Consider the following 27,381-nt stretch of genomic DNA (forward strand, 5'->3'; position numbering starts at 1 on the left):
GTGGCCAATTTTAAACTACCAAAGTGATGTCAAAACCCTGACTTGGAAAGTCATAATGCACAATTGATTCTTAGAAGCCAATGTGAGTCAGCTCTAGTATAACACTTAAAGGATAAAATATATACCAGGTTTCAAAAATTTAAGTGAAAAAGCATTATAAAATATCTCAGAAATATTTTATATTAATTGCATGTCAAAATGACAATAAACTATTAATTCAAATAAGTTAAAATTAATTTCATTTGTTTCTACCTTTATTTTTATTTTTTTAATGTTTATTTGTGAGAGAGAAAGAAAGAGAAAGAATCTGAAGCAGGATCCAGGCTCTGAGCTGTCAGTACAGAGCCTCATGTGGGGCTCGAACGCACCAACCATGAAATCATGACCTGAGCTGAAGTCAGATGCTCAACCAACTGAGCCACCCAGGCAATGCTTATTTTTATTTTTTTAATGTTTATTTATTTGGGGGGGGACAGAGAGACAGAGTGCATGCCGGGGAGGGGCAGAGAGAGAGGGAGACACAGAATCCGAAGCAGGCTCCAGGCTCTGAGCTGTCAGCACAGAGTCCATTGTGGGGCTTAAATCCATGAAGCGCGGGATCATGACCTGGGCCAAAGTGGGATGCCTAAGCAACTGAGCGGCCCAGGCACCCCTGTTGCTACCTTTTTAATTATAGTTAGAAAGTTTAAAATTATAGATGTCATTCATTATATTTCTGTTGGAGAACAATGCTCTAAACAGTTACATGGGACTACTGAGCCTTTGGGACTAAGTATTAGAGTGATTAGTTTCTATTTCCCTATCATATTTTAATATTTGCTTCTAGCATACAATTGTATTTGACCAATTAAAACTGATGTTTACTTTTACATGTTGACTCATAAATTAGTATAAATATTTTTCAAGTTTTTTAGTTGAAATGATCCATTATTTACAAATATACTTATGTATTAATATTTTTGAAACTTTTTTCTCATTTTAGTTTTTAGGTTTTTTTAAGAGAAGAAGGAAATGTGTTTTAGGAGTTTTACTGGGCATAACCATTAATAATATATTTTTAAGTTTATCTGTTTTGAGAGAGAGCACACATGTGTAAGTGGAAGAGGAGCAGAGAGAGAGGGAGAGAGAGAAAATCCCAAGCAGGTTCTGTACCACCAGTACAGAGCCCAATGCGGGGCTCAAACTCACGAACTATGAAATCGATTAGTTCATATGTTCAAATAGATTGAAGTCAAATGCTCAACCCAGGTGTTCCAATAATTATTTTAAAAGCAAATCTAATTGGTGCTTTCAAGAAACTTAATAGTGATACTAAAATTATGAAATGTGTAAAGATGTATGCTCTTTTTACTTTTTGAGAGGTAGGTTAACCTTTCGTTTTCCTAGTACAAGAGTTCTCAAGAAGTTAGTGACCATCTTAAATCTAAAACTGACAAATGCCTTTTAATGAAGAAATCTTTCAAAATGGACAGCTTAAGAAACAGAAGTAACACTATGTCAAGAAGATTTTATGGCAAAGATAAACTTCAGTGACTCCTTACTCAATGTTCATATAAATCTGAACTACCTAAAACTCCTGTGATTTTCTTAGGTAAGGAGTACTTGTCAATAGGTAGTATTCAGTCTGTCCATTACTTTATGAACAGTAACTGCTTCAAAGAGCAGCTTTTCTGTCTATTTCATCTCTAGGAGCATCTCTTGATTTATGGGAACAGTACTTAGATTGCTGCACTTAGCTTTGCTTTTCTTATAGTTGTAGTTAAAGATGTGTACATTGTTCCTGGTATATCTTAGAACTACATTAAGGAAAAGTTTGGAAGTTGAGCATTACAATTGGGATGAGGAGGATGTGATTGCATTTTTGGCTTTATCACAAAAATCATTGAATATCTAAAATATATTTCTGTATATATCCTTCCTTTTTTTATAGATTGAAAATAAATGGTCATTTGTGCGATTTTTTTTTAATGTTTATATATTTTGAGAGAGTGTGTGAGCTGGGGAGGGACAGAGAGAGAGGGAGAGAGAGTTACAAGGGGGGATTGGAACACTGGACTTGAGCTCACAAACGGTGAGATCATGCTGAGCTGAAATCAAGAGTCAGATGCTTAACTGATTGAGCCACCCAGGCACCCTGAAAATAAATGGTCATTTGAAGATTATTTAATATTGTTCAATATGTTTCAAAGGAAAAATCACTTCAAAAGTCAAATAACATTTGCCACTGTTAGCCAAACCTATTGAAGTTTACTTTTATTAAAATTGCATTAAAATAGAAGACATAGTTTTTCTTTAAAGGAAATTTAGTACCCTGTTTATAATTATTTCTATTTCTAGAATCATTTTATTTGTTCATTACATGAAAATTATATCTATAGAGGAATTTCAGTAGCATATGATGCTGTCACTTATGATACTTATAATAAAATCTAGTCTGTCTACCTGTAGACATAACTGTTCACCTAGCTTAATTCTATTTCATGATCCATTTTATAGAGTATTCTCCCAGAGCCTTCCTCCCCTTTTTTAAGAGAAGCAAACTTAAAGAATACAAAAAATTAAATAACTAACCTTACTTTATATAGCAAGTGTTAATAAGTCTTAGTGTGCTTAGCTTTAAGCCATTTCAGACTTCTTGGTATTGTTTCCCATCAGCTTACAGTGTATTTCATGTTGTTTTCTGTTTCTGATCTTTATTTATATATATGCATATGCATATGTATGTATGTAAACCTGTATGCATATGTGTATGTAAAATATTATATATATGCAAATTTACATATATTTTTCTCTTAATCCTGTAGTCCTTGGACAGACCTTTAAGTGACAGATTTTACTTTCTGTTTCAATATCATGTCTGATATGATACATTTCTTTTTATAAGTAAGATATTTGAAAATAACTACTAAATTAGTATAAATATTTTCATCATTTCCATAAAGATCATAGGACATAGGGATTCTGGACTGACTTGCATTTATATTAGGCACAAAAATAGAATACTTAAGCACAGTTTTAATTAGTCGTGGGATTGATTTTGGCAGTACTTTTGTCCATATTGCTGAGTAGACTTTACATATATGTTCTCATTTGTCTTCCCTTCTCCCCTTTTCTCTTTCTTCTCATTCCCTTCCTCCCCTTATTCCAAGTTCACTTAGTCGTTGATGTTCCCTTAAAGCTTAAATCCTTTAACCCAAATGTTAGTATTAAACTGCACTAAGGAATTCAGTATTTTGGGTGGCAGTTTAATAGCTTCTCAAGAATGCTTTTTGGGTACCTATTATTAATGATTCAAATCTTTATTCAAATATAGTAAGTTAAAAGACAAGGAGAAATTTTCAATATTAGCATTTTTATATTGTACAAAAAAACATAATAGGTAGTAATATGATTACCAAATTTGAGTGTCATACACCTTCCAGAAAGCCTCACTTCTATTTAGTAGTTGGCTGATTTGTGAGAATATTTCAGGATTTATGAATTGTGGCATAGTACATTTTCCAATTGAGGAGGTTCACACTTTTAATAAGATTCTCATGGCTTCTCAAAGATCTAAGAAATAGCTATCATCATTCTTTTTCTAATGTGTTTGCATATATATGCACACATGAAGAGATTTAGAGAGCAGATAAGTACAATAACTAGAACAGTATACATAGTAGCTTATTATCATTATTATTCACATTTTTCCATCCCTCTTCCTGCAAAAACTAACAAGCAAAAAATAATTGGACTGTGTTACAGATTGGTTCACTGTGCTGATTGGTGTGCAGGAGGTTCATTGGGGAGTTCTCTCAGGATCCATATCTGTCAGGGAGTGAAGACAGGATTGAGCAGAAGGAGAAAGTGGTCTTTAGTTGATCCTTCAGGGAACTCTGATGCTGGAATGACCCTGCAGAGGTGTCCCTAGTTGGAGCAAGGGCTGTTGGCCTTTCTGTCACTGCACCAACCAGTCACTGGATCTGGCTGCTCTCCGGAAGGGAACAGCACCTTGAGCAAAATGGCTTTCCTCAGCATCAGCTGAGAGGGACTTCTGCCACAGGCTGGCAGTCATCAACACTCTCTGATCCTGGAGAAATGTGTGTCCTTGTTCTGAGGAGAGGGGATGTAGACAGCATACCACAGAGTCCACTACATAATCTCCACGGAATGTGAATGAAACACTGGATGTTCAAGCCAGAAATCAGGAAAATATTCAAGGCTCCTTTCTGTTAAGTGTTATTGAATCTGTTCGCTCTTTCGTCTCTCTGTCTTCCGTAACCTAGGATGTCATGTGACTTTAATTCCTAATTTTCAGTCTCTTTCCCCCAAAAGCCCTTCACACGATGCCAGAGTAATCTTTCTAATATACTTTCTGCCCATCCTTAAACACTTTGCTGTCCTGTTTCTCTGCCTCCTTTGCATGTTATTCCCTGTGTCTGGGTTGTCCTTACCCTTTTCTTTATCTTGGTAACTATTACTCATTTATTATAATGTCACTCAGTAGGGCCCTCCTCTGGAAGTTTCAATCACTTTTCCTCCCTTTCCTCCTCTGTAACATCCTGCTTATTGTTTGCCCTCCCCTCTAGACTCATTGTGACTTCATCCTCCCTGGGAGCAGAAATGGTGTCTGTCTTCTGAATAAAACCAGTCTCTAACTACAGTGTCTGGAATTCATTATAGGAGCTTAATGAATGTGGGCTGAATGAATGGAGTAAGCAAATGAATGACTCACTCAATCAGTTCATAGTCTGAAAGCTTATTTGAGAGGCGTTGGCAGAGGCCTGTCTGTGTTTGCATATATTAGCGTTTGCCTGCATGTGTAAAACTATATATAGCAATGGCAGATTTCTACATTTGGATTCAAGTTAATGTGATAGATTATTTTCATTCTCTTCTCCAGAGTGTCTTCGGATGTGACTAGAGAAACCTCTCAAGCTCTGTTAACACCTTGTGGAAGAACTAAATTAGTAATTTTTTTGCTGTGGTCTACACGCACCGCCCCTCCCCCCTCCCGCCCCAGACAAAGTTAGAAAGAAATGTAAAGCAACTAATTGAAACAGTTCTAGTAACAGTGCTCTAAGACTGATTTAAATAGAAGTAAGTTGCCTTGGTGAGGAAAGACATTTTATTACTCAATAAACATTTACTGAGCACTTGACATGTCACTGAGTTTTCAGTGTGTTCAAATCTGGAAATAGAATGATTAAGAAACTATTTTAGAGCTCTTAGTCTAATGGTGCCAAAAGGCATAATTCACTATAATAAAGTGTGATAAGTGCTATAATAAAAATACATTTAAAGTGCCAGCTGGAGAATCAGAGGGCAGGATCTGCTGAGAGAGAGGTGTGAACTCAGGGAATGCTTCCTGTAGGAAGTGATCATTGCATTGCTTTTGAAAATTGAGTAGGAGTTTCCCCAGTGGAGGGAAGTGAGGCTTATGAGGCAAAAGGAACAGCATTCATTCAACATGAATAAATAATAACAAGGTGATGACTATATTCCAGTTACTGTTCAAGGCACAAGACCTCTGCCTTTATGGAGCTGCTGTTCTAGTAGGGGAGACAGTGAACAAATTAAGTGTGGTAAGAGGAACCTAGCCAAGACCAGGAAATAGCATAAGACTTGGGGAGGTGAGCCTGTGTAGACAAGGTTGTCAGGGTGTGTTTTGAGGAGCCCCAGTCCTGGGAGAGCTATGGAACAAGTTCTGGAGACAAATTACTCTGAAGAACACTATCCTGTTAGGTCCTGCTATAAAGAAACTTAGATAATTCTCATTGGAACCAAACCAAAAAAGGCATTAGGTGAAAAAACCCTCTGAGTCATTAGGATTTTGTGAGCTAAAATTCCAAAGAATACACTGTGGGAGGACCTGGACTAGAGTGTAAGGACCCCAGTGACCAGGCAGAGCAGGAGAGGGGCCCAAAGAAGGAGACTTGGGGCCTGATGAACAAGGCCTTTTGGACCATAATGAATTTGTGACCCGTTTTCGGCTGGAAGCCAGCAATGCCAGGGTTAGATTTGATTTTAGAAAAGTTACTATGGTGGCAGTTTGGAAGTTGTCTTGAGTGAGGAAAGAATAAGTCAAGAAGCTTTTCAATAAAAAAGAGAATGATTACAGCCTGAACAATGGGGAGGAAAGGGTATGTTTTTAGAGACATTTGGAGGTGGAATCGATTCAGTCAGATAACTATGTTTATAGAAAATGAAGAGTGAGTCAGAAAAATTCTTGGCATGTAATGTTTTAAATGAGTGAAAGTACATCTTCAAGAGAGGGAAACTTGCCCCTGATCTGCCAATAAATGAAGGTCACAGCAGAGATGTAAGGTGGCGGCTGCCTAAGCTATGCTGAGTGTGTAAGAAATAGGAGCAAAGTAATATGTTCAAAAGTGTTCCAGACTCTGCATCTGTACCACATTTTCTTTCACCTTTGAAATAAAGGATGGTTAGAGATGAAGTAGAAAAATATCAGCAGGTCTACTTTCAAAAGGTTGAGCTTTTTACAAAGAAACAAGCTTGTTATCACTTTTAAATAAGACAGAATATGACCTTGAATTAGAGACAGATTAACTGCATGTCTAATTGGTGAGCTCAGCACACCTAGCTGTGCAGCACCTGACTCACCAAAGCCAAGGACAGGCAGGTGGCTATGTTCTGCTGCCAGGAAATCATCTGGACCTCACTGGCAGGCTCTGAAGTAAAGGGCATAGAGGAAGCTACAGATGGCAGGGAATAGTAGAGAGCATTAGGAAGAAAGAAGGAAGTGTGGCTCAAAGTGATAAAATGTTATGTACATTTCTGTTTTAAATTTTTTTCTATATTTCTAGTGTGTGTGTGCATATGTAAATAGAAAGGTTTCCCATCAGTATTTTGTATATCCTATGTTTGTCAACTAGCTGTGATATATTACCAATGAAATAAGAAAAACATCACCTAATATGCTCCTTCCTCCTCTACTGGAAGGGTATCTTGGGTAGCCACTGTATTAGAATTCAAAACAAATAAACAAAAAATTCAAAACCAAAATAGTTATTTGCCCTGAGGATGAAGAGGTAGATGAAGTGTTATTCTTCGTGGTGGGCTTTGGTCAGCTGTTAAAAAATAATTAAAAATAAAAAGCAAAGTTAAAGAATATTAATTACCAAAATCTAGTTTGATGTCACTACTCTTATTTTTTTCTGAGCTTTTTGGTCACTGATGAATTAGAACAATAAATGGATTGTTATGCTTGACATTTTGTACTTTATTCTGGAAATATTGGCATTAAAAACCAAAAGTAAAATTTCCATTTGATCAGTAGTCTTAAATCCTCACAGAAATTTTTCTTTAAACAATTTTGTATTTTCGGGATACCTGGGTGGCTCAGTGGGTTAAGTGTCTGATTCTTGATATCTGCTCAGGTTGTGATCTTGCAGTCATGAGATCGAGCCCCGTGTTGGGCTCCACATTGAGCATGGAGCCTACTTGGGATTCTCTCCTCCCCTCTCCCCCTCTCTCTTCTGCCCCCTCTCCCCCTCCTGCTCACTTGCATGCACACTCACATGTGCACACACACTTTCTATCTCCCAAATAAATAACTTAAAAAAACATTTGTATTTTCAGAGGAGCCTTATTTGATATGATTATTCAAATTCTTTGGTTACATTTTTCTAAAGCAGAGTTAGAAAAACTTCTAGCCAGGGTGCCTGGATGGCTCAGTTGGTTGAGCTTCTGACTTTGGCTCAGGTCATCTCACAGTTCATGAGTTCAAGCCCCATGTCGGGCTCTGTGCTGAGAGCTGAGACCCTGGAGCCTTCTTTGAATTCTGTGTGTGTGTGTCTCTCTCTCTGCCACCCTCTGCTTGCACTCTGTCTCTCAAAAATGAATAAACGTTAAAAAAAGAAATAGAAAAACTTCTAGCTTCGTCATCAGAATTGACACTTATTTTGGTATATACCAGAGGAAATCATGGTGTGCTCTTGCTCTTCCAAAATGGAATTTGAAACACCTTTTGTGAGCTATGGGTTATACTTTGGTGTTTACAGGCCACGTAAATAGTAAGCTGTGATCTCCATTTCATTTACCCCATTCCTCTGGCTTTCTACATTTTTCTTCTACCTGGTTCTTTCATTTTCCTGTTTGTTTCTTTTTGTCTCCTCCTCACATTTCTCATCTCATTTAGTTTCCCTTACCTGTTTTATTTCTGACCCTCTTCTCTGGCCAGTCCCTGTCTGCTGAACTGGAACCTTATGGAGCTATCCCTCTAAGAAGAGCAAAGGCCAATTTAGGAGGATGGAGGTTTGACCCTTCAGAAGCTATCTGGCTGAATGAACATTGCCAGAAAAGTACTGTTGCCTAACTACATCTTCATTCTGGCTTCTTCACAGAATTTCATTTTCCTTTTTATTTTTTATTTTTTATTTTTTTAAGTTTGTTTATTTTTGAGAGAGAGCAAGCCCATGTGTACAAGTGGGGGAGGGGCAGAGAGAGAGGGAGGCACAGAATCCAAAGCAGGCCCCAGGCTCCAAGCTGTCTGCACAGAGCCCAACGCAGGTCTTAAACTCAACAAACCATGAGATCATGACCTGAGCCAAAGTCAATTGCTTAACCAAGCCAGCCTCCCACAGAATTTCATTTTCTTTAAAAAAAATTTAATGTCATATTATATATGATTCCAACACACAAAATATGTATAAACAAGCACAATATGAAATAACTCCCCATATGCCTCCCCTACCCCCAAAACATATTAAAAAGAAAAAAGGACAAGATTAGGTAGGTAAGTTCAAAATTAACACTATAAAAATATTACCACAGCCAATATTTCTTCATTCTTGAAAGCATCAACGAAAAATTTTTAGTTTCAAAGAAAAGCACACCACTTTTGGTTAAACCCTAGGTCTTTTTTAGGTTCACAGTAGTCTGGCTATCAATCAAGCATATATGTCCATTGGCCTGGGACATGGGCTCTTCTGTTAGAACTCAGCATTTTTTAAAAAGTGATTACTTGAATTATACACACAAAATTTAAACTCTAAATGAGCCCAACCATTGCTGAGACCCTGAATTTTAAAGAATAAAGAAGGGTCAGTAACCACTGTCATCGTGCATGCCAACCATCACTGCTTAACCATCCCTGTCCAGCCTTTGTGACTTAGCAGTGAGCATTTTCAGCATCTGTACATTAACATATAAGTGGCCCACCTTCAGAAAAGCAAAGAGTCTTTCCAAGGACATGTAAAACATATTGTGAGAACTTAGCTTCTGACCTATAATTCTTTTCTACAGTCTATCTCAGGCATCTGTCCTTAGTTTTCGGTGTTTTTTTGGTCAAGTATCTGTCTTTGCTTCTATTTCACAAACTGATTTTAGTATATTGCTGATACCTCAGTTTTCTTTTCTTTTGATTTTTAGCTTTGTATTTCCTGCCTTGGAGTCATCCAACCCATTGACAAATTATACCGGTACCATCCTCAACATACCTGTAGACTATCTTAGTATAGCATTTGCTAGTGAGGTTTGTATCAGAAAAATTAAAGAAAATTAGGTGCAGAAAAAGCCCCAAGTTGCATTCCGTATAGAAATGTTAGAACACTCTTGGCAACCCTCCGCTCGCGCTGCAGGGAGGTAGGAGGCTCGTGGGGGTGGCTCTAGGTGGTGTCGCGGCGGAGGCAAGCTCCGGGTCTGTTCCTGCGCTGGCCGGCGGCCGACCGGGCGAAGACCCCGGGCGGGGGGACCTGTCCTCCGGAGGGCCGGGATCCCCGGCGGCGTCCGATTCCCCAGTCCCTCAACGCATGTCCCTTCTTTTTTATTCCCCCCCACACACTCCGGGTCCGGAACCTCTTGGTTCCCCCCCACCTTGAATTGTTGCGATTCCTCTTTTCTGATCCTTTGATAACTCCCTTGTGCCTTAATTTCCCGTTAGAACACTCATTAAAATGAGTAATAAAGAAAAAAAAAAAAGAAATGTTAGAACACTCTTAAATATAGAGAACAAACTGAGAGTTGCTGGAGGTGGTTGGGGGGCGGGGGGGGCGGGAATGGGCTAAATGGGCAAGGGGCATTAAGGAGGACACTTGTTGGGATGACCACTGAGTGTTATATGTAGGGGATGAATCACTGGATTCTACTCCTGAAATCATTATTGCACTATATGCTAACTAACTTGGATGTAAGTTAAAAACAATAATAAATATATTATTTTTTAAAAATGGTAGAACATCATAATCACTTGTGAATATTTTGAAGTCCACAGAGTAGGTATGCATCTAAGATGTTGCCTGACATAGAGATTTCAGGTGTCCTACTCACTGGCTATTGTATGAGAAGTATCTATTTGTTAACTCATATTGTTTAGTGACTAGTAAGTGGCATTTTTGGTATTCTACATTTATTTTAAATGATATTTTGTTACTTACATATTGCATTTTACTGAGTTTTAATTTTTTAATTTTTTTTAATGTTTATTTTTGAGAGAAAGAGAGAGTGTGAGCACGTGAGGGGCAGAGAGAGAGACAGACAGACAGACAGAGACAGAACGCTAAACAGGTTCTAGGCTTTAAGCTGTCGGCACAGAGCCTGATGCAGGGCTCAAACCCAACGGACCACAAGATCATGACCTGAGCCAATGTCAGCCACTCAACTGACTGAGCCACCCAGGTACCCCTGCATTTTACTGAGTTTTTAGACTACTTAGTTTTATTTAGGAAATCAGTCAGAGTGGGAAAGTGTTAAGTGATAGGTAATGAATTACTCTAAAACATCAGGGAATAGGTTCCTATTGAGCATTTTTGTGCAGAACAGTTGTTTTTCAAAAATGGTTATGGCCAGTAAGTGGGAAATGTGACCACTTGTAACCACTACTCTTACCAGCCTGGCCAAAGCCTGTACCATCTGTTCCCTGGATTCTTGTAATGAGCTCCCTATTTCTGTCCCTACTCCCTCTAGTTTGTTTCCATCATATCATGCAGAATAATCCTGTTAACAGTGTCAGGTCATGCCACTCCTGTGCCAAGAAAATTGCAGTAGCTCCCCATTTTACTCAGAGAAAAAAAACAAACTTCATTCATTGGTCCATAACATCCTTCTCTTTCTTTTTTCTCCTCCTGTATATCTATAATCTAGATCATAATGTGAAATTAAAGTATGTATGTTTATTAGTTACTGGGTTTTTTGAGTTAATGTTTCACTTATTCCCCTTAAAGAAAAGAAAATCAGGGGCGCCTGGGTGGCGCAGTCGGTTAAGTGTCCGACTTCAGCCAGGTCACGATCTCGCGGTCCGTGAGTTCGAGCCCCGCGTCAGGCTCTGGGCTGATGGCTCAGAGCCTGGAGCCTGTTTCCGATTCTGTGTCGCCCTCTCTCTCTGCCCCTCCCCCGTTCATGCTCTGTCTCTCTCTGTCCCCAAAATAAATAAACGTTGAAAAAAAAAATTTAAAAAAAAAAAAAAAGAAAAGAAAATCATAAATTGCATAGGATTTTTTAATTCTTCCCACAGTAAACGGCACTCACTAGATAGACACCCCTATTTTAAGGGGATATATTTCTTCATCTCTGAAATGAAGGTAATACCTATAAATAATATCTAATTGTCTCAAAGCAGTCTTTCTCTTGGTTTTCTTCTAGTAGTTCATATATTGTCCTCACATCTCCATTACTGTGGAGGGTTTTCTTTCTCCTTCTCTAGAACCTCTCTTTAGGTCTTTCTTTGAATAGCTTTTTTGGGCAATGAAAAGCACTCTATTGTCTTTTTTTTCCCCATTACACCTTTACATATGTGTAGAAACCTTCATTCACCCTAAATAGGCTGTGACATGATCAGTAAAGTTACTTAGGGATTGATGATGGTTGCATGATTTATTTCTGGATTTGCAAGAAATTTTCAAGTAACAATTCATTCTAGAAAAATAAAGCAAAAAGTGAAAGGAAAACTAAATGATTTTTGTTAAGAGCCTTCTCTCAGAGTGGAGCAGGGTGGAGGGGAAGGGTTGATCTGTGATTAATCCAAATTTAATTTTAATGGAACCTAAAACTTCAAAATACATAAGCTTTTCTCCTTCTGTAGCTTATGTGTCCATTTTCTTTAACATATATCACCCAACTATTTTTTATTTTTTATATTTATTTATTTTTTAAAGTAGGCTCCCTGCCCATCATGGGGCTTGAACTCACAACCCTGAACTTACAATCAAGAGTCACATGCCCTACTGACTGAGCCAGCTAGGCTTCCCCAACTAGATATTTTTTAAATCTTGGGGCACCTGATTGGTTCAGTCGGTAAAGTGTCCGACTCTTGGTTTTGGCTCAGGTCATAATCTCACGGTTCATGGGTTCAAGCCCCATGTCAGGCTTTGCACTGACAGTGCAGAGCCTACTTGAGATTGTCTCCCTCTCTCTGTGCCACTCCCTCTAAATAAATAAACTTAATTAAAAAAAATTTTTTTTTAATTAAAAAAAATGTTTCCCAAATATATATATTAGAATGTTTGTATATAATGTTACATATTTACTTTCCAAGGGAGATATTTAAATATATGTATATAAGCTCATATATATTTAAATATATATATCTTAAGAATATGTATATACATAGAATATGATGTTGGATTTATTGTTGTGTTTTTACATAAAAGAGCTTTGTTATATACCACACAATTGAGCTTTTTGTTTATTTCTGTGAATTCATTTCTCTTCAGGTAATTTACGGTATCATTTAAACTTAACTAAAGTTTGAAGGCTTTGCTTCTCCAAAATTGCAGTTCACAGATATTACTTCATGGTATCATTGATGTTTGCAGATAATCAGTTATAAGTTCATCTCAATACAATTTGAATATCTGTATGTAAAAACATTGGAGAATACGAACTCAGAGTGTTAAAATTACTTTGAAAACTTTGTTGCTTGCTTCAGTTTTAAAACTTTATAGCCATTTATTTTAAATTGATTTATTTTTCATTTCTGCTGTAATGAATTGGAGAAAAATGGACAGGTCAAATAGGATCCTGGGTGCTGTGGTTGGTTGGCATTTATATAGGTCTTTCATAAAGGATTTAATAAAAGGTGACCTGAAATGCAGAAATGTAATCTATAAGACAATCAAAGAAAAACAGTTCTTTTAAGCACACTGTCAGTATTGTATGATTCCTGCTCTGTAACTGTAATAATTTTGTGTGTTTGTTGAAAGATGTAAGCTATATTCAATAATGAGGATAGCAGGAATTTGAGACTTCATGTACATTTCTGTTGTCACAGGAAGGTCAGCCTTTTGAAAAGGGATAGAAATGAACATTTCTCCAGAATTACATTTCCCTTCATTTTAGGCTATCTCTTAATTCCAGCATTTTTACTGTGTTTGATAAATAGGCCAAATATATATTTTATTTATTTGGCAGGGGAGGTGGTGAAACTTTACAAATTTCAACTGGCATTGCACTTGGCTGATAAGAATGGGAGTTTGTACCGCTCTGAAGAGATTACATGAAGTAGAATTGGAAAGCAAATTGTATTTACAAAAGATAGGATGATGTTCCTAATAGGTGTTCAGAATAGACTATTCACTCTCATATTCTGCTGAGCTTTACTAGAAATAACTTCATTTCAAAAAAGAACAAATCTGATTGAAGGTAAAAGCATTCCCTCTCCACAGACACTCTTCCAAAGGACTTACATTAAATTTTCCTGATGGGCACACAGCTGTATTTTGAGCTGTATCTGTATAAACTGTAATGTGGAAAATAAAAATCTAAATAGTACACCTGATTGCTTCATGCACCAATCATTTAGATTACTAGATCTATATCTATAATTTTGGAAGAGAAGTTGCAAGGTGATGTTCTGACAATAACTGTCAAAGTCATAATACTAGGATCTGTTTTCATCTTGTTGTCAAGGTAAAGTTATTGAAATTCACAGTTGGTAGGTCACAAAGATCACTTCCTATCTCTTGTCATCTGTAGCTTAATGCTGACCTAAGCGGCTGGTGTATAATGTCAAAATTATCACGGTGCCCAGGCTGCAGAAGTACAACATGCTACATGATTTAATGCATTTCCTGTCTGGAATAAAGATTATGAAAAGGCCAACAACCATGAGCTACAGTGGTTTAGAGAGACTTAGTTTCTAATTTTGCTTTCTCCTTTTCCCATTCATTTTAGATTTTGGATTTAGTAAAAGGGACACATTACCAAGTAGCCTGTCAGAAGTACTTCGAGATGACACATAATGTAAGTACATTTTTAAACTTTATAGCCTAATCCTTTGTTTTGTTGTTATTCTGTGTTTCATTCAGGGTTTTTAGTTGCAGCTCCAGCTATTTTCACCAGAAAGGGATTTATCACATGGTATTAGGTAACTTGTAAAATTGATAGAGGGGCCAGAGAATTAATCTAGGAATCTACAGACCCAGAAATAGTGTAACAATGAGAAGCTACACAATGAGAAAACCTTATTCTACTACAGCTGCCACCCACCATTTCACGTCTAGGGATGAGACCGAGGGCCAGTAAACTTTTTTAGGAAAGTGCCAGCTTGTAAAAATTTTAGGCCGTGTTGTCCATATGGTCTCTGTCAAACTGCTCATCTCTGCTTTTGTAGTCCAGAGCAGCCATAGATCATATATAAAGGAATGAGCATGACTGTGTTCTCGTAGAACTTTATTTACCAAAACAGATAGTGGGCTGGATTTGACCAACGGCCTTAGGTAGCCAAATCTTGGAGTAGCTGTAGAACAGTTGCCCTAGGTGCCTAGGAAAACCAGAGGCTTTTGCCATCTTCCCTGTAGAAAATGTTTTACTTCTGGCTGCCACCTCATGTTACTCTTATTTCCCATATCTCATATTTACCTGCATGGCTGAACTTTAGTTACATGTAAGACCCCTGACTGCAAGGGACTCAAGGAAATGTGTTTGGTTTTTATCTTGTTAGCCTCTTTTGCCATGCTTCTATAGTACAGGCATACGTTGGAGATATTACGGGTTTGGTTCCAGACCATCATGATAAAGTGAGCTGAATGCATTTTTTGGTTTCCCAGTATAGATACCAGTTATGTTTCCATTATACTGTAGTCTATTAAGTGTGTAGTAGCATTATTACAGGTATTAATAGGTATTTTTGCATACCTTAATTAAAAAATACTTTATGGCTAAAAAATACTAACCACGATCTGAGCTTTCAACAAGTTATAACTTTTTACTGGTGGAGGTTCCTCCCTCCATGTCGATGGCTGCTGACTGTTCAGGGTGGTAGCTGCTGAAGGTTGGGGTGGCTGTGGTTGGTTTTAAACATAAGACAACAGAGAAGTTTGCCGTATCAACTTAACTTCCTTTCATGGATGATTTCTCTATAGCATGTGATGCTGTTTGGTAGCATTTTGCCCACAGTAGAACATCTTTCAAAATTGGAGTTTGTCCTCTCATACCCTGCTGCTGCTTCCTCAACTAAATTTATGTCATGTTCTAACTCTTTTGTTGTCATTTCAACAATCTTCCCAACATCTTCACCAGGAGTACATTCCATATCATGAAACCACTTTCTGTGCTCATCCATAAGAAGACTCTTTTGTCTACACTGAAAATCTGTTGGTTTAGTGTAGCTCCTTCATTTGTTACCTTATCTAGATCTTCTGGATAACCTGCAGCAGGTTCTGTATTAACACTTGGCTGCTTCACCTTGCATTTTGAGGTTACAGAGACTGCTGCCTTCCTTAAACTTCATGAACCAACCGACCTCTGCTAGCTTCACACTTTTCCTCTATAGCTTCCTCACTTCTCTCAGCCTTTATGAAATTGAAGAGAGTTAGGTCCTGGCTCTGGATTAGCTTTGGCTTAAGGGAATCTTGTGGCTGGTGTGTCTTCTGTCCAAACCACGAAAACTTCCTCCATATCAGCAATAGGGCTGTTTTGCTGTCTTATCATTTGTGTGATCACTGGGGTAGTACTTTTAATTTCCTACAAGAACTTTTCCTTTGCATTCACAACTTGGCTAACTGGCACAAGAAGCCTAACTTTTGGCCTGTCTCAGCTTTCAACATGCCTTCCTCAATAAGCTTAATCATTTCTGGCTTTTGATTTAAAGTGAGAGATTTGTGGCTCTTCCTTTCACTTGAATACTGAGAGGCCATTGTAGGTTCTTAATTGGCTTAATTTCAGTATTGCTGTGTCTCAGGGAATAGGCAGGCTGGAGGAAAGAGAGACAGGAGAATGGCCAGTCAGTGGAGGAGTCAGAACACATACAACATTTATCAGTTTAAGTTTGGCATCTTATATGGGCATGGTTTCTGATGCCACAACACTATTACAGTAGTAACATCAAAGATCACCATAACAAAAATAACGAAGTTTGAAATACTGTGAGAATTACCAAAATGTGACAGAAACATACAGTGAGCAAGTACTGCTGGAAAAATGCCAATAGACTCCCTCAACTGCAGGGTTGCCACAAACCTTCAATTTGTAGAAAACACAATATCTGGGAAATGCAATAAAACAAAATATGCCTATATAAGAAGACCTACTAGTAGGTTCTGAAACATGTAAAGCAAGGGTCACAACTCAGAGGCCTACAGAGGTTAGGCAAATAACCCAAAAAAGTGAGGTAGAGGTATCAGGGTGACTCAGTCATTTAAGTGTCTGACTCTTGATTTCAGCTCAGGTCATGACCTCAGAGTTGTAAGATCAGGCCCTTCATCAGGCTCTGTGCTGGGTATAGAGTCTGCTTAAGATGCTCTCTCGCTCGCTCTCTCTCTCTCTCTCTCTCTCTCTCTCTCTCTCACTTAAAAAAAAAACCTGTGAAGGTGGCTGAGATTAACACCAGAGAGTATGGGAGGCACCATGGTGTGCTGATGAATTCACATCCTGTTAGGGGCATTCACATTGACAAGTTTGAAGACTGTATACAAGTCAGTAGAACACATCTGCAGGTGAAATTCAGCTCACTGACCCCCTGTTTGCAACTGCTGGTCTTGATCATGGCTCCCTAACCTAGGACAGACATCCAACTTCCTGAGACATTTTTTTCTGTGAGTGTATATGTGCATTTTTTCAGAGTCTGTTGTTTATCAGGTTTCAAAGGGATTCATCCATGACCCTCCCCCAAAAGATGTTGCATTCATTGAATTCATCATCAGCTACCATGCTATGCTGTTTTATAATCATTTTTATTTTTCCTATTTAGTTTTTATGGAATATTTTTTATATTTTGGTTACATAATAACAGAATCTCTTATAAAATATTTCATAGGAAAAGTATATCCTATAATATTACCAATAATGAATACAGTACTGTAACCGACATCTGTAGAACCCTTAACACATGCCCAATACAGCACTAAGTACTTTGACCACATTAGCTCTTTTGATGCACACTACAGTACTACAGTGAGGTACTATTTTTATTCCCGTTTATGAATAAAGTTTAGAGAAGGTGAGCAACCTGTGTAAGGTCCTACTGCTTATAAGAGATGGACTAAGTAAGTCATTAAAGCTTATGAGCCTGACCATGACTGTGTGCTTCTATAGAATCTGATATTGTACCTGTAATAATGACTGTGGGGGTCACTAGCATTTTCTTGTCTACATTTATGATCCAACTATCGTAGTTTATGTTAAAAAAAAAAAACCTGAAAACCAACAATTCTACATGACTTGCCCAAGGTACCATAATTTGTAAATAGGAGATCCGGAGCCAGAACCATCCCTACCACTGTCTGCTGTGGGTCTTCCCCTTCTTTCTATTACACCTAACTGTTGAAAATATGACTGTTATTTACTACCATAAAGACTTTGTTTTCACAAAATTTAAAAGACAAAATAAACCTCACTTAAATAGAAACAAGCACAAATTCTCATTAGTTTTAGCAGTCTAGGAATCTCACCCGATAAGCCACATTTGTTTGATATTTTCCGCACCAGTTTTGAATTAACCTTTTTCTTAGAGACCATATTCCTTAATTTGCCTACTCAGCTTGAGAGTTCTTAATTATTTGTGGATTCTCTTTAATAAGACACCTCAGAACTTCCACAAATTAAGGTCTGTCATTCAACTTCTTTCCTTTTTTTAAAATAAGATGTGAAAATTAGATTTAAACATTGAGTTTGTGACATAATCACAAAAAATAAGAAGAAAATTTCTAGTTCCCAGATCTGCTTTTGTAGTATCTACTGAGTATTCTTTTCTTACAGGAATATTACTGCTATGGGCAATTTAAAAACTTGCTTTAGATTAGTGAAGATATTGAAAAGATGTATGTCTAAATCCTCCCACATATAACTTAAGCCACATAAAAATCAATGGAATAAAAAGGCTGTTTGAATTCGCTAGATGTCTCATTATAGATTTTTAGTTGTGAATATCTATTATTTTTTCTCATTAAATTAAAACTAGAATCCATTTTTATTGTCAGTTTTCTGCCATCCTGCCTGCCTCCCCACTTAACAAAAATTTTTAAAGCTACATTTATTTTCCTGAGGATTTTGCGATCAAGCTCATTTTAACGAAAGTTTTGAAAATGAACCAGTTAATTGATACCATTTACAGCCGCACTATGATAGTTCCATATGGCTTTTTTGGTAATACCAGCTGCCTCATTATAAGCTGTCATTGCAAAATCTCTTGATTAAAACCCAAACATCCCATAGGTAAAACAATATTGCTTCCATTCCTTCAAAATCTACATTTGCTGTGGCAGAAATATGAGACCTATGTTTGTGTGAAGGTCATCGTGTGCAGAACATGTTGATTCCAAGCAAATGTTTGAGAGAGATTCTGTAAGTAGATGTCAAAATCTGGGCTGCTTGAAATCTGTTTTCCTCAGTGTTTTTTAGGGAGCAATGTTTTATACTGTGGTCTGTTTTTTGCTTTTGGTATGCTCTATGTGTAAATGAAAACACTTGGCCTTGTGTGGATTAATCTCTGAATTGTAATTGAAAATCATTTCTTTAGCAAACTGAGTCATTCTTGATACTTATTTTCCAAATAGCTGAGCATTTTTTTCCCACCATATAAATCTTTGCAGAAATCTTATTAAATTCTATCACATTTGCCTGCAATCTTGAACAGGATATACCAAATAAAATTAAGCTCTTTTATAATAATTCAGGGTCATTATTATGGATATCAATTAGAGTACTGGGCTAGAAGCCATCATCTTGTCTCTTGCTTGGATCACTGTAGTAGCTTCCTAACTCATTTCCCACTATCTGCAACACATGCACCATTCCAGGTCTTTACCCTCCACACAGCTGTTGGGATGATCTTTAAAATAGAGGAACATGATTATTTTAGTAAACTGCTTTAAAAAAAAAAACCTTAAAGGGCTTCCAAATTGCTCTGAAGATGAAATCCAAAATTTATAATGTAGCCTATAAAGGCGTCCAACCCATTTCCTTCTTTCTGGATGCCAACTACACTGATCTTATTTCATATCCCTTACAGTACTTTGAGACTACTAAGCTAATATGGCAGAATGAAAATGCATCACAGAATTTCCCTTTCTCACTAGTTAACACAATGTACAAAACATAAAAAATGACCCACCAAAAGGAAAACATCACCAATAGCAGCCAATTAAGAAAAACGGCAAGGAAAGAAACAAAAATTCTGTTTCCAAATCTAGAATGTTCCTACTTTTTTAAAAATAAGGAGTAAAGGAAATAGCTGCTGACCTTTAAGCAGAAATAAATTAAAATTGAGGGTTTCTATGGGGATAATTTTCTTTCTCTATTCTAAATTCATTTTGAAGTAAAATCTGTTTTCATTGGGCGGGGGGTGCATAAACCAAAGTTAATTTTTCTGGACAAGCTGAAAGGAAACTGAATGGCAGCCATTACACTTCCTTTAGCCAGAAATAAAACTGAAAGAAAGAAAACATTTAAAAGACAACCTATTTTAGAAAAAAGTACAATCCACCATACAGAAGAAACTTCATAATTTCATCATGCTATCAAGCAACTGAATTAGACTGTAAGTTCAGTAAAATGAACTTATTAGCAAAATGAGTTACAAAAATGCAATCCCAAACCTAAGAGAGACAGTTGAAAACCCAAATGTCACATAGTAACATGGTACATGCCCTTGATTCAAGACCCTTGTCACTGTTTTAGTTGGTTAATAAGAAAATTAAAGTGGAATAAAAAATATGTGCATTTTTCAAACAATATATTTTAAAGTTAAAAACATTTAAAGGTCTTTTATTCATCTTTCGATGTACGGGCAAGGTCTTTCGATGCACGGGCAAGGTCTCATTTGAGTATAGTTTTGAGATTGGAGTTCAATTTTTTTTTTAAGCTTATTTTGAGAGAGAGAGCAAGGGAGAGGCAGAGAGAAGTGGGGAGAGAGAATCCCAGGCAGTCTCCACGCTGTCAGTGCAGAACTCCACACTGGACTTGATCTCATAAACTGTAAGATCATGATCTGAGCTGAAATCAAGAGAGTCAGATGCTTAACCAACTGAACCACCCAGGTACCCAGGAATTCAACTTTTTTTTTTTAATTAACTACACCTATAATATGCCATCAATAATTTCCAGTTCAGGTTTCTTTCAAGTAGAAGAGGGAGCTAAGGACACATTTAAAGCAATATGATCTTTTTCCCTTAACTTTTGGGAATTCAACTTTTTTTTTAATGTTTGTTTATTTTTGAGAGAGAGAGAGGGAGATACAGAATCCGAAGTAGGCTCCATCCAGCTTTTGAGCTGTCAGCACAGAGCCTGATGCAGCACTCAAGCTTATGAACCATGAGATCATGACCTGAGCCGAAGTCTGAGTCTCACTGACTGAGCCACCCAGGATCCCCTCAACTTGTTTCTTTTTTAAGTGACTTGCTTTTCTTGAGTCTTTGCAAAGCCAGTAGAGAGCATAGAACCAACAACTTTCTTTCTACACTCCTGTTTTCTTGGTTTTCCCCATAGCAACCATATTAATATCTTTACCTCATTGATGAGGAAACTGAGGCTTATAAAGATTTCATTTTGTCCAAATTGCAATTTAATTTATTTTGATCCAAAGAGTCCTCTCCGTGATGATAGATGTATTGAGAATTTTAACACGTTGAAAATTTAGGTGTAGAAAATCTCCAATGTAATTATAGCCAAGCAATAGATTCTTTTTTTTTTACATGAAATAATACCACTATGTTTTTTTTTAAGAAATTTTATTTTATTTTATTGTATTGTATTTTATTTTATTTTATTTTTAATATATGAAATTTATTGTCAAATTGGTTTCCATACAACACCCAGTGGTCATCCCAAAAGGTGCCCTCCTCAATACCCATCACCCACCCTCCCCTCCCTCCCACCCCCCATCAACCCTCAGTTTGTTCTCAGTTTTTAACAGTCTCTTATGCTTTGGCTCTCTCCCACTCTAACCTCTTTTTTTTTTTTTTCCTTCCCCTCCCCCATGGGTTTCTGTTAAGTTTCTCAGGATCCACACAAGAGTGAAACCATATGGTATCTGTCTTTCTCTGTATGGCTTATTTCACTTAGCATCACACTCTCCAGTTCCATCCACGTTGCTACAAAAGGCCATATTTCCTTCTTTCTCATTGACAAGTAGTATTCCATTGTGTATATAAACCACAATTTCGTTATCCATTCATCAGTTGATGGACATTTGGCTCTTTCCATAATTTGGCTATTGTTGAAGAGTGCTGCTATAAACATTGGGGTACAAGTGCCCCTATGCATCAGTACTCCTGTATCCCTTGGATAAATTCCTAGCAGTGCTATTGCTGGGTCATAGGGTGGATCTATTTTTAATTTTCTGAGGAACCTCCACACTGCTTTCCAGAGTGGCTGCACCAATTTGCATTCCCACCAACAGTGCAAGAGGGTTCCCGTTTCTCCACATCCTCTCCAGCATCTATAGTCTCCTGATTTGTTCATTTTGGCCACTCTGACTGGCGTGAGGTGATATCTGAGTGTGGTTTTGATTTGTATTTCCCTGATAAGGAGCGACGTTCAGCATCTTTTCATGTGCCTGTTGGCCATCCGGATGTCTTCTTTAGAGAAGTGTCTATTCATGTTTTCTGCCCATTTCTTCACTGGGTTATTTGTTTTTCGGGTGTGGAGTTTGGTGAGCTCTTTATAGATTTTAGATACTAGCCCTTTGTCCAATATGTCATTTGCAAATATCTTTTCCCATTCCGTCGTTGCCTTTTAGTTTTGTTGTTGTTTCCTTTGCTGTGCAGAAGCTTTTTATCTTCATAAGGTCCCAGTAATTCACTTTTGCTTTTAATTCCCTTGCCTTTGGGGATGTGTCGAGTAAGAGATTGCTACGGCTGAGGTCAGAGAGGTCTTTTCCTGCTTTCTCCTCTAGGGTTTTGATGGTTTCCTGTCTCACATTCAGGTCCTTTATCCATTTTGAGTTTATTTTTGTGAATGGTGTGAGAAAGTGGTCTAGTTTCAATCTTCTGCATGTTGCTGTCCAGTTCTCCCAGCACCATTTGTTAAAGAGACTGTCTTTTTTCCATTGGATGTTCTTTCCTGCTTGTCAAAGATGAGTTGGCCATACGTTTGTGGGTCTAGTTCTGGGGTTTCTATTCTATTCCATTGGTCTATGTGTCTGTTTTTGTGCCAATACCATGCTGTCTTGATGATTACAGCTTTGTAGTAGAGGCTAAAGTCTGGGATTGTGATGCCTCCTGCTTTGGTCTTCTTCTTCAAAATTCCTTTGGCTATTCGGGGCCTTTTGTGGTTCCATATGAATTTTAGGATTGCTTGTTCTAGCTTCGAGAAGAATGCTGGTGCAATTTTGATTGGGATTGCATTGAATGTGTAGATAGCTTTGGGTAGTATTGACATTTTGACAATATTTATTCTTCCAATCCATGAGCAGAGAATTTCTTTCCATTTCTTTAAATCTTCTTCGATTACCTTCATAAGTTTTCTATAGTTTTCAGCGTACAGATCTTTTACATCTTTGGTTAGATTTATTCCTAGGTATTTTATGCTTCTTGGTGCAATTGTGAATGGGATCAGTTTCTTTATTTGTCTTTCTGTTGCTTCATTGTTAGTGGATAAGAGTGCATTGATTTCTGTACATTGATTTTGTATCCTGCAACTTTGCTGAATTCATGTATCAGTTCTAGCAGACTTTTGGTGGAGTCTATCAGATTTTCCATGTATAATATCATGTCATCTGCAAAAAGCAAAAGCCTGACTTCATCTTTGCCAATTTTGATGCCTTTGATTTCCTTTTGTTGTCTGATTGCTGATGCTAGAACTTCCAGCACTGTGTTAAACAGCAGCGGTGAGAGTGGGCATCCCTGTCGTGTTCCTGATCTCAGGGAAAAAGCTCTCAGTTTTTCCCCCTTGAGGATGATGTTAGCTGTGGGCTTTTCATAAATGGCTTTTATGATGTTTAAGTATGTTCCTTCTATCCTGACTTTCTCGAGGGTTTTTATTAAGAAAGGGTGCTGGATTTGTCAAAGGTCTTTTCTGCATCGATTGACAGGATCATATGGTTCTTCTCTTTTTTTTGTTAATGTGATGTATCACGTTGATTGTCTTGCGAATGTTGAACCAGCCCTGCATCCCAGGAATGAATCCCCCTTGGTCATGGTGAAAAATTCTTTTTATATGCCGTTGAATTCGATTTGCTAGTATCTTATTGAGAATTTTTGCATCCATATTCATCAGGGATATTGGCCTGTAGTTCTCTTTTTTTACTGGGTCTCTGTCTGGTTTAGGAATCAAAGTAATACTGGCTTCATAGAATGAGTCTGGAAGTTTTCTTCCCCTTCTATTTCTTGGAATAGCTTGAGAAGGATAGGTATTATCTCTGCTTTAAACGTCTGGTAGAACTCCCCTGGGAAGCCATCTGGTCCTGGACTCTTATTTGTTGGGAGATTTTTGATAACTGATTCAATTTCTTCGCTGGTTATGGGTCTGTTCAAGCTTTCTATTTCCTCCTGATTGAGTTTTGGAAGAGTGTGGGTGTTTAGGAATTTGTCCATTTCTTCCAGGTTGTCCAATTGGTTGGCATATAATTTTTCATAGTGTTCCCTGATAAATGTTTGTATCTCTGAGGGATTGGTTGTAATAATTCCATTTTCATTCATGATTTTATCTATTTGGGTCATCTCCCTTTTCTTTTTGAGAAGCCTGGCTAGAGGTCTGTCAATTTTGTTTATTTTCTCAAAAAACCAACTCTTGGTTTCGTTGATCTGCTCTACAGTTTTTTTAGATTCTATATTGTTTATTTCTGCTCTGATCTTTATTATTTCTCTTCTTCTGCTGGGTTTAGGCTGCCTTTGCTGTTTTGCTTCTATTTCCTTTAGGTGTGCTGTTAGATTTTTGTATTTGGGATTTTTCTTGTTTCTTGAGATAGGCCTGGATTGCCATGTATTTTCCGCTCAGGACTGCCTTTGCTGCGTCCCAAAGCATTTGGATTGTTGTATTTTCATTTTCGTTTGTTTCCATATATTTTTTAATTTCTTCTCTAATTGCCTGGTTGACCCACTCATTCGTTAGTAAGGTGTTCTTTAACCTCCATGCTTTTGGAGGTTTTCCAGACTTTTTCCTGTGGTTGATTTCAAGCTTCATGGCATTGTGGTCTGAAAGTATGCATGGTATAATTTCAATTCTTGTAAACTTATGAAGGGCTGTTTTGTGACCCAGTATATGATCTATCTTGGAGAATGTTCCATGTGCACTCGAGAAGAAAGTATATTCTGTTGCTTTGGGATGCAGAGTTCTAAATATATCTGTCAAGTCCATCTGATCCAATGTCTCATTCAGGGCCCTTGTTTCTTTATTGATCGTATGTCTAGATGATCTATCCATTTCTGTAAGTGGGGTGTTAAAGTCCCCTGCAATTACCACATTCTTATCAATAAGGTTGCTTATGTTTATGAGTAATTGTTTTATATATTTGGGGGCTCCCATATTTGGCGCATAGACATTTATAATTGTTAGCTCTTCCTGATGGATAGACCCGGTAATTATTATATAATGCCCTTCTTCATCTCTTGTTACAGCCTTTAATTTAAAGTCTAGTTTGTCTGATACAAGTATGGCTACTCCAGCTTTCTTTTGGCTTCCAGTCGCATGATAAATAGTTCTCCATCCCCTCACTCTCAATCTAAAGGTGTCTTCAGGTCTAAAATGAGTCTCTTGTAGACAGCAAATAGATGGGTCTTGGTTTTTTATCCATTCTGATACCCTATGTCTTTTGGTTGGCGCATTTAATCCATTTACATTCAGTGTTATTATAGAAAGATACGGGTTTAGAGTCATTGTGATGTCTGTATGTTTTATGCTTGTAGTGATGTCTCTGGTACTTTGTCTCACAGGGTCCGCCTTAGGATCTCTTGTAGGGCTGGTTTAGTGGTGACAAATTCCTCAGTTTTTTTTTGTTTGGGAAGACCTTTATCTCTCTTTCTATTCTAAATGACAGACTTGCTGGATAAAGGATTCTCGGCTGCATATTTTTTCTGTTTAGCACACTGAAGATCTCGTGCCAATTCTTTCTGGCCTGCCAAGTTTCAAAAGAGAGATCAGTCACGAGTCCTTATAGGTCTCCCTTTATATGTGAGGGCACGTTTATCCCTTGCTGCTTTCAGAATTTTCTCTTTATCCTTGTATTTTGCCAGTTTCACTATGATATGTCGTGCAGAAGATCGATTCAAGTTACGTCTGAAGGGAGTTCTCTGTGCCTCTTGGATTTCAGTGCCTTTTTCCTTCCCCAGTTCAGGGAAGTTCTCAGCTATTATTTCTTCAAGTACCCCTTCAGCACCTTTCCCTCTCTCTTCCTCCTCTGGGATACCAGTTATGCGTATATTATTTCTTTTTAGTGTATCACTTAGTTCTCTAATTTTCCCCTCATACTCCTGGATTTTTTTATCTCTCTTTCTCTCAGCTTCCTCTTTTTCCATAACTTTATCTTCTAGTTCACCTATTCTCTCCTCTGCCTCTTCAAGCCGAGCTGTGGTGGTTTCCATTTTGTTATGCATTTCGTTTAAAGCGTTTTTCAGCTCCTCGTGACTGTTCCTTAGTCCCTTGATCTCTGTAGCAAGAGATTCTCTGCTCTCCTCTATACCTTTTTCAAGCCCAGTGATTAATTTTATGACTATTATTCTAAATTCACTTTCTGTTATATTATTTAAATCCTTTTTGATCAGTTCATTAGCTGTTGTTATTTCCTGGAGATTCTTCTGAGGGGAATTCTTCTGCTTGGTCATTTTGGATAGTCCCTGGCGTGGTGAGGACCTGCAGGGCACTTCCCCTGTGCTGTGGTGTATAACTGGAGTTGGTGAGCGGGGCCGCAGTCAGACCTGATGTTGCCCCCAGCCCACCACTGGGGCCACAGTCAGACTGGTGTGTGCCTTCTCTTCCCCTCTCCTAGGGGCGGGATTCACTGTGGGGTGGCGTGGCCCGTCTGGGCTACTTCCACCCTGCCAGTCTTGTGATGCTGGGGATCTGGCGTATTAGCTGGGGTGGGTAGGCAAGGTGCACGGGGGCAGGAGGGGCCCTGTGGCAGCGGGAGGGAGTCAGATCCGCTGCCGGAGGTTTGGCTCCGCAGAAGCACAGAGTTGGGTGTTTGCGCGGAGCGAGCAAGTTCCCTGGCAGGAACTGGTTCCCTTTGGGATTTTGGCTAGGGGGTGGGCGAGGGAGATGGCGCTGGTGAGCGCCTTTGTTCCCCACCAAACTGAGCTCTGTTGTCAGGGGACTCAGCAGCTCTCCCTCCCATATCCTCCAGCCTTCCCGCTTTCCGAGCAGAGCTGTTAACTTATGACCTCCCAGACGCTAAGTCGCACTTGCTGTCGGAACACAGTCCGTCAGGCTCCTCCGCCCCGGCTCCCTCCCGCCAGTCCATGGAGCGCACCGCCTCGCCGCCCTTCCTACCCTCTTCCGTGGGCCTCTTGTCTGCGCTTGGCTCCGGAGACTCCGTTCTGCTAATCCTCTGGCGGTTTTCTGGGTTATTTAGGCAGCTGTAGGTGGAATCTAAGTGATCAGCAGGACGCGCGGTGAGCCCAGTGTCCTCCTACGCCGCCATCTTCCCTCTCTCGCCAAAATAATTTCTAAAAAAAATATGAACTGAGCTTTGGAACATTTCAGGCCTGGCATGGAATGCAGTTTTTACACAAGTGTCTTGTGGTTCAGAAATCCAATTTCACAGCTTATCTTCCGTTAGATGAAAGTGTTTACAGTGTGTCTGGAGCTGGAGTAAGTTCCTGCGGGTGCCCAAGAGCAGGGGCCTCCTCTCTCCTCTCATTAATTTGCTGATGCCTAACTGCACTGACGCAGCGGTGAGATACCGGGGAGAGAGCAATACCACTATGTTTTTTATAACCTTTATAAACTTGGGGCGCCTGGGTGCCTCAGTTGAGCATCCAACTCTGGCTCAGGTTATGATCTCACAGTTCATGAGCTCAAGCCCCGTGTCAGGGTCTGTGCTGACAGCTTGGAGCTTTCTTCATATTCTGTGTC

General features: G+C 38.4%; 1 protein-coding gene across 2 annotated transcripts in view; it reads left to right on the forward strand.

Moving 5' to 3' along the window:
* The window catches only part of PRIM2 (DNA primase subunit 2), a 355,938-nt gene that overhangs the window by 324,386 nt on the left and 4,171 nt on the right, over nt 1-27,381 (forward strand). For both annotated transcript variants that reach the window (XM_043591715.1, XM_043591716.1), the window contains one exon: nt 14,110-14,178. In XM_043591715.1, coding sequence (XP_043447650.1) covers nt 14,110-14,178 — 69 coding nt within the window. The remainder of the gene's footprint in view (nt 1-14,109; nt 14,179-27,381) is intronic.

The sequence above is a fragment of the Prionailurus bengalensis genome, chromosome B2 (genome assembly GCF_016509475.1).
Source record: "Prionailurus bengalensis isolate Pbe53 chromosome B2, Fcat_Pben_1.1_paternal_pri, whole genome shotgun sequence".
NCBI classification, from domain to species: domain Eukaryota; kingdom Metazoa; phylum Chordata; class Mammalia; order Carnivora; family Felidae; genus Prionailurus; species Prionailurus bengalensis.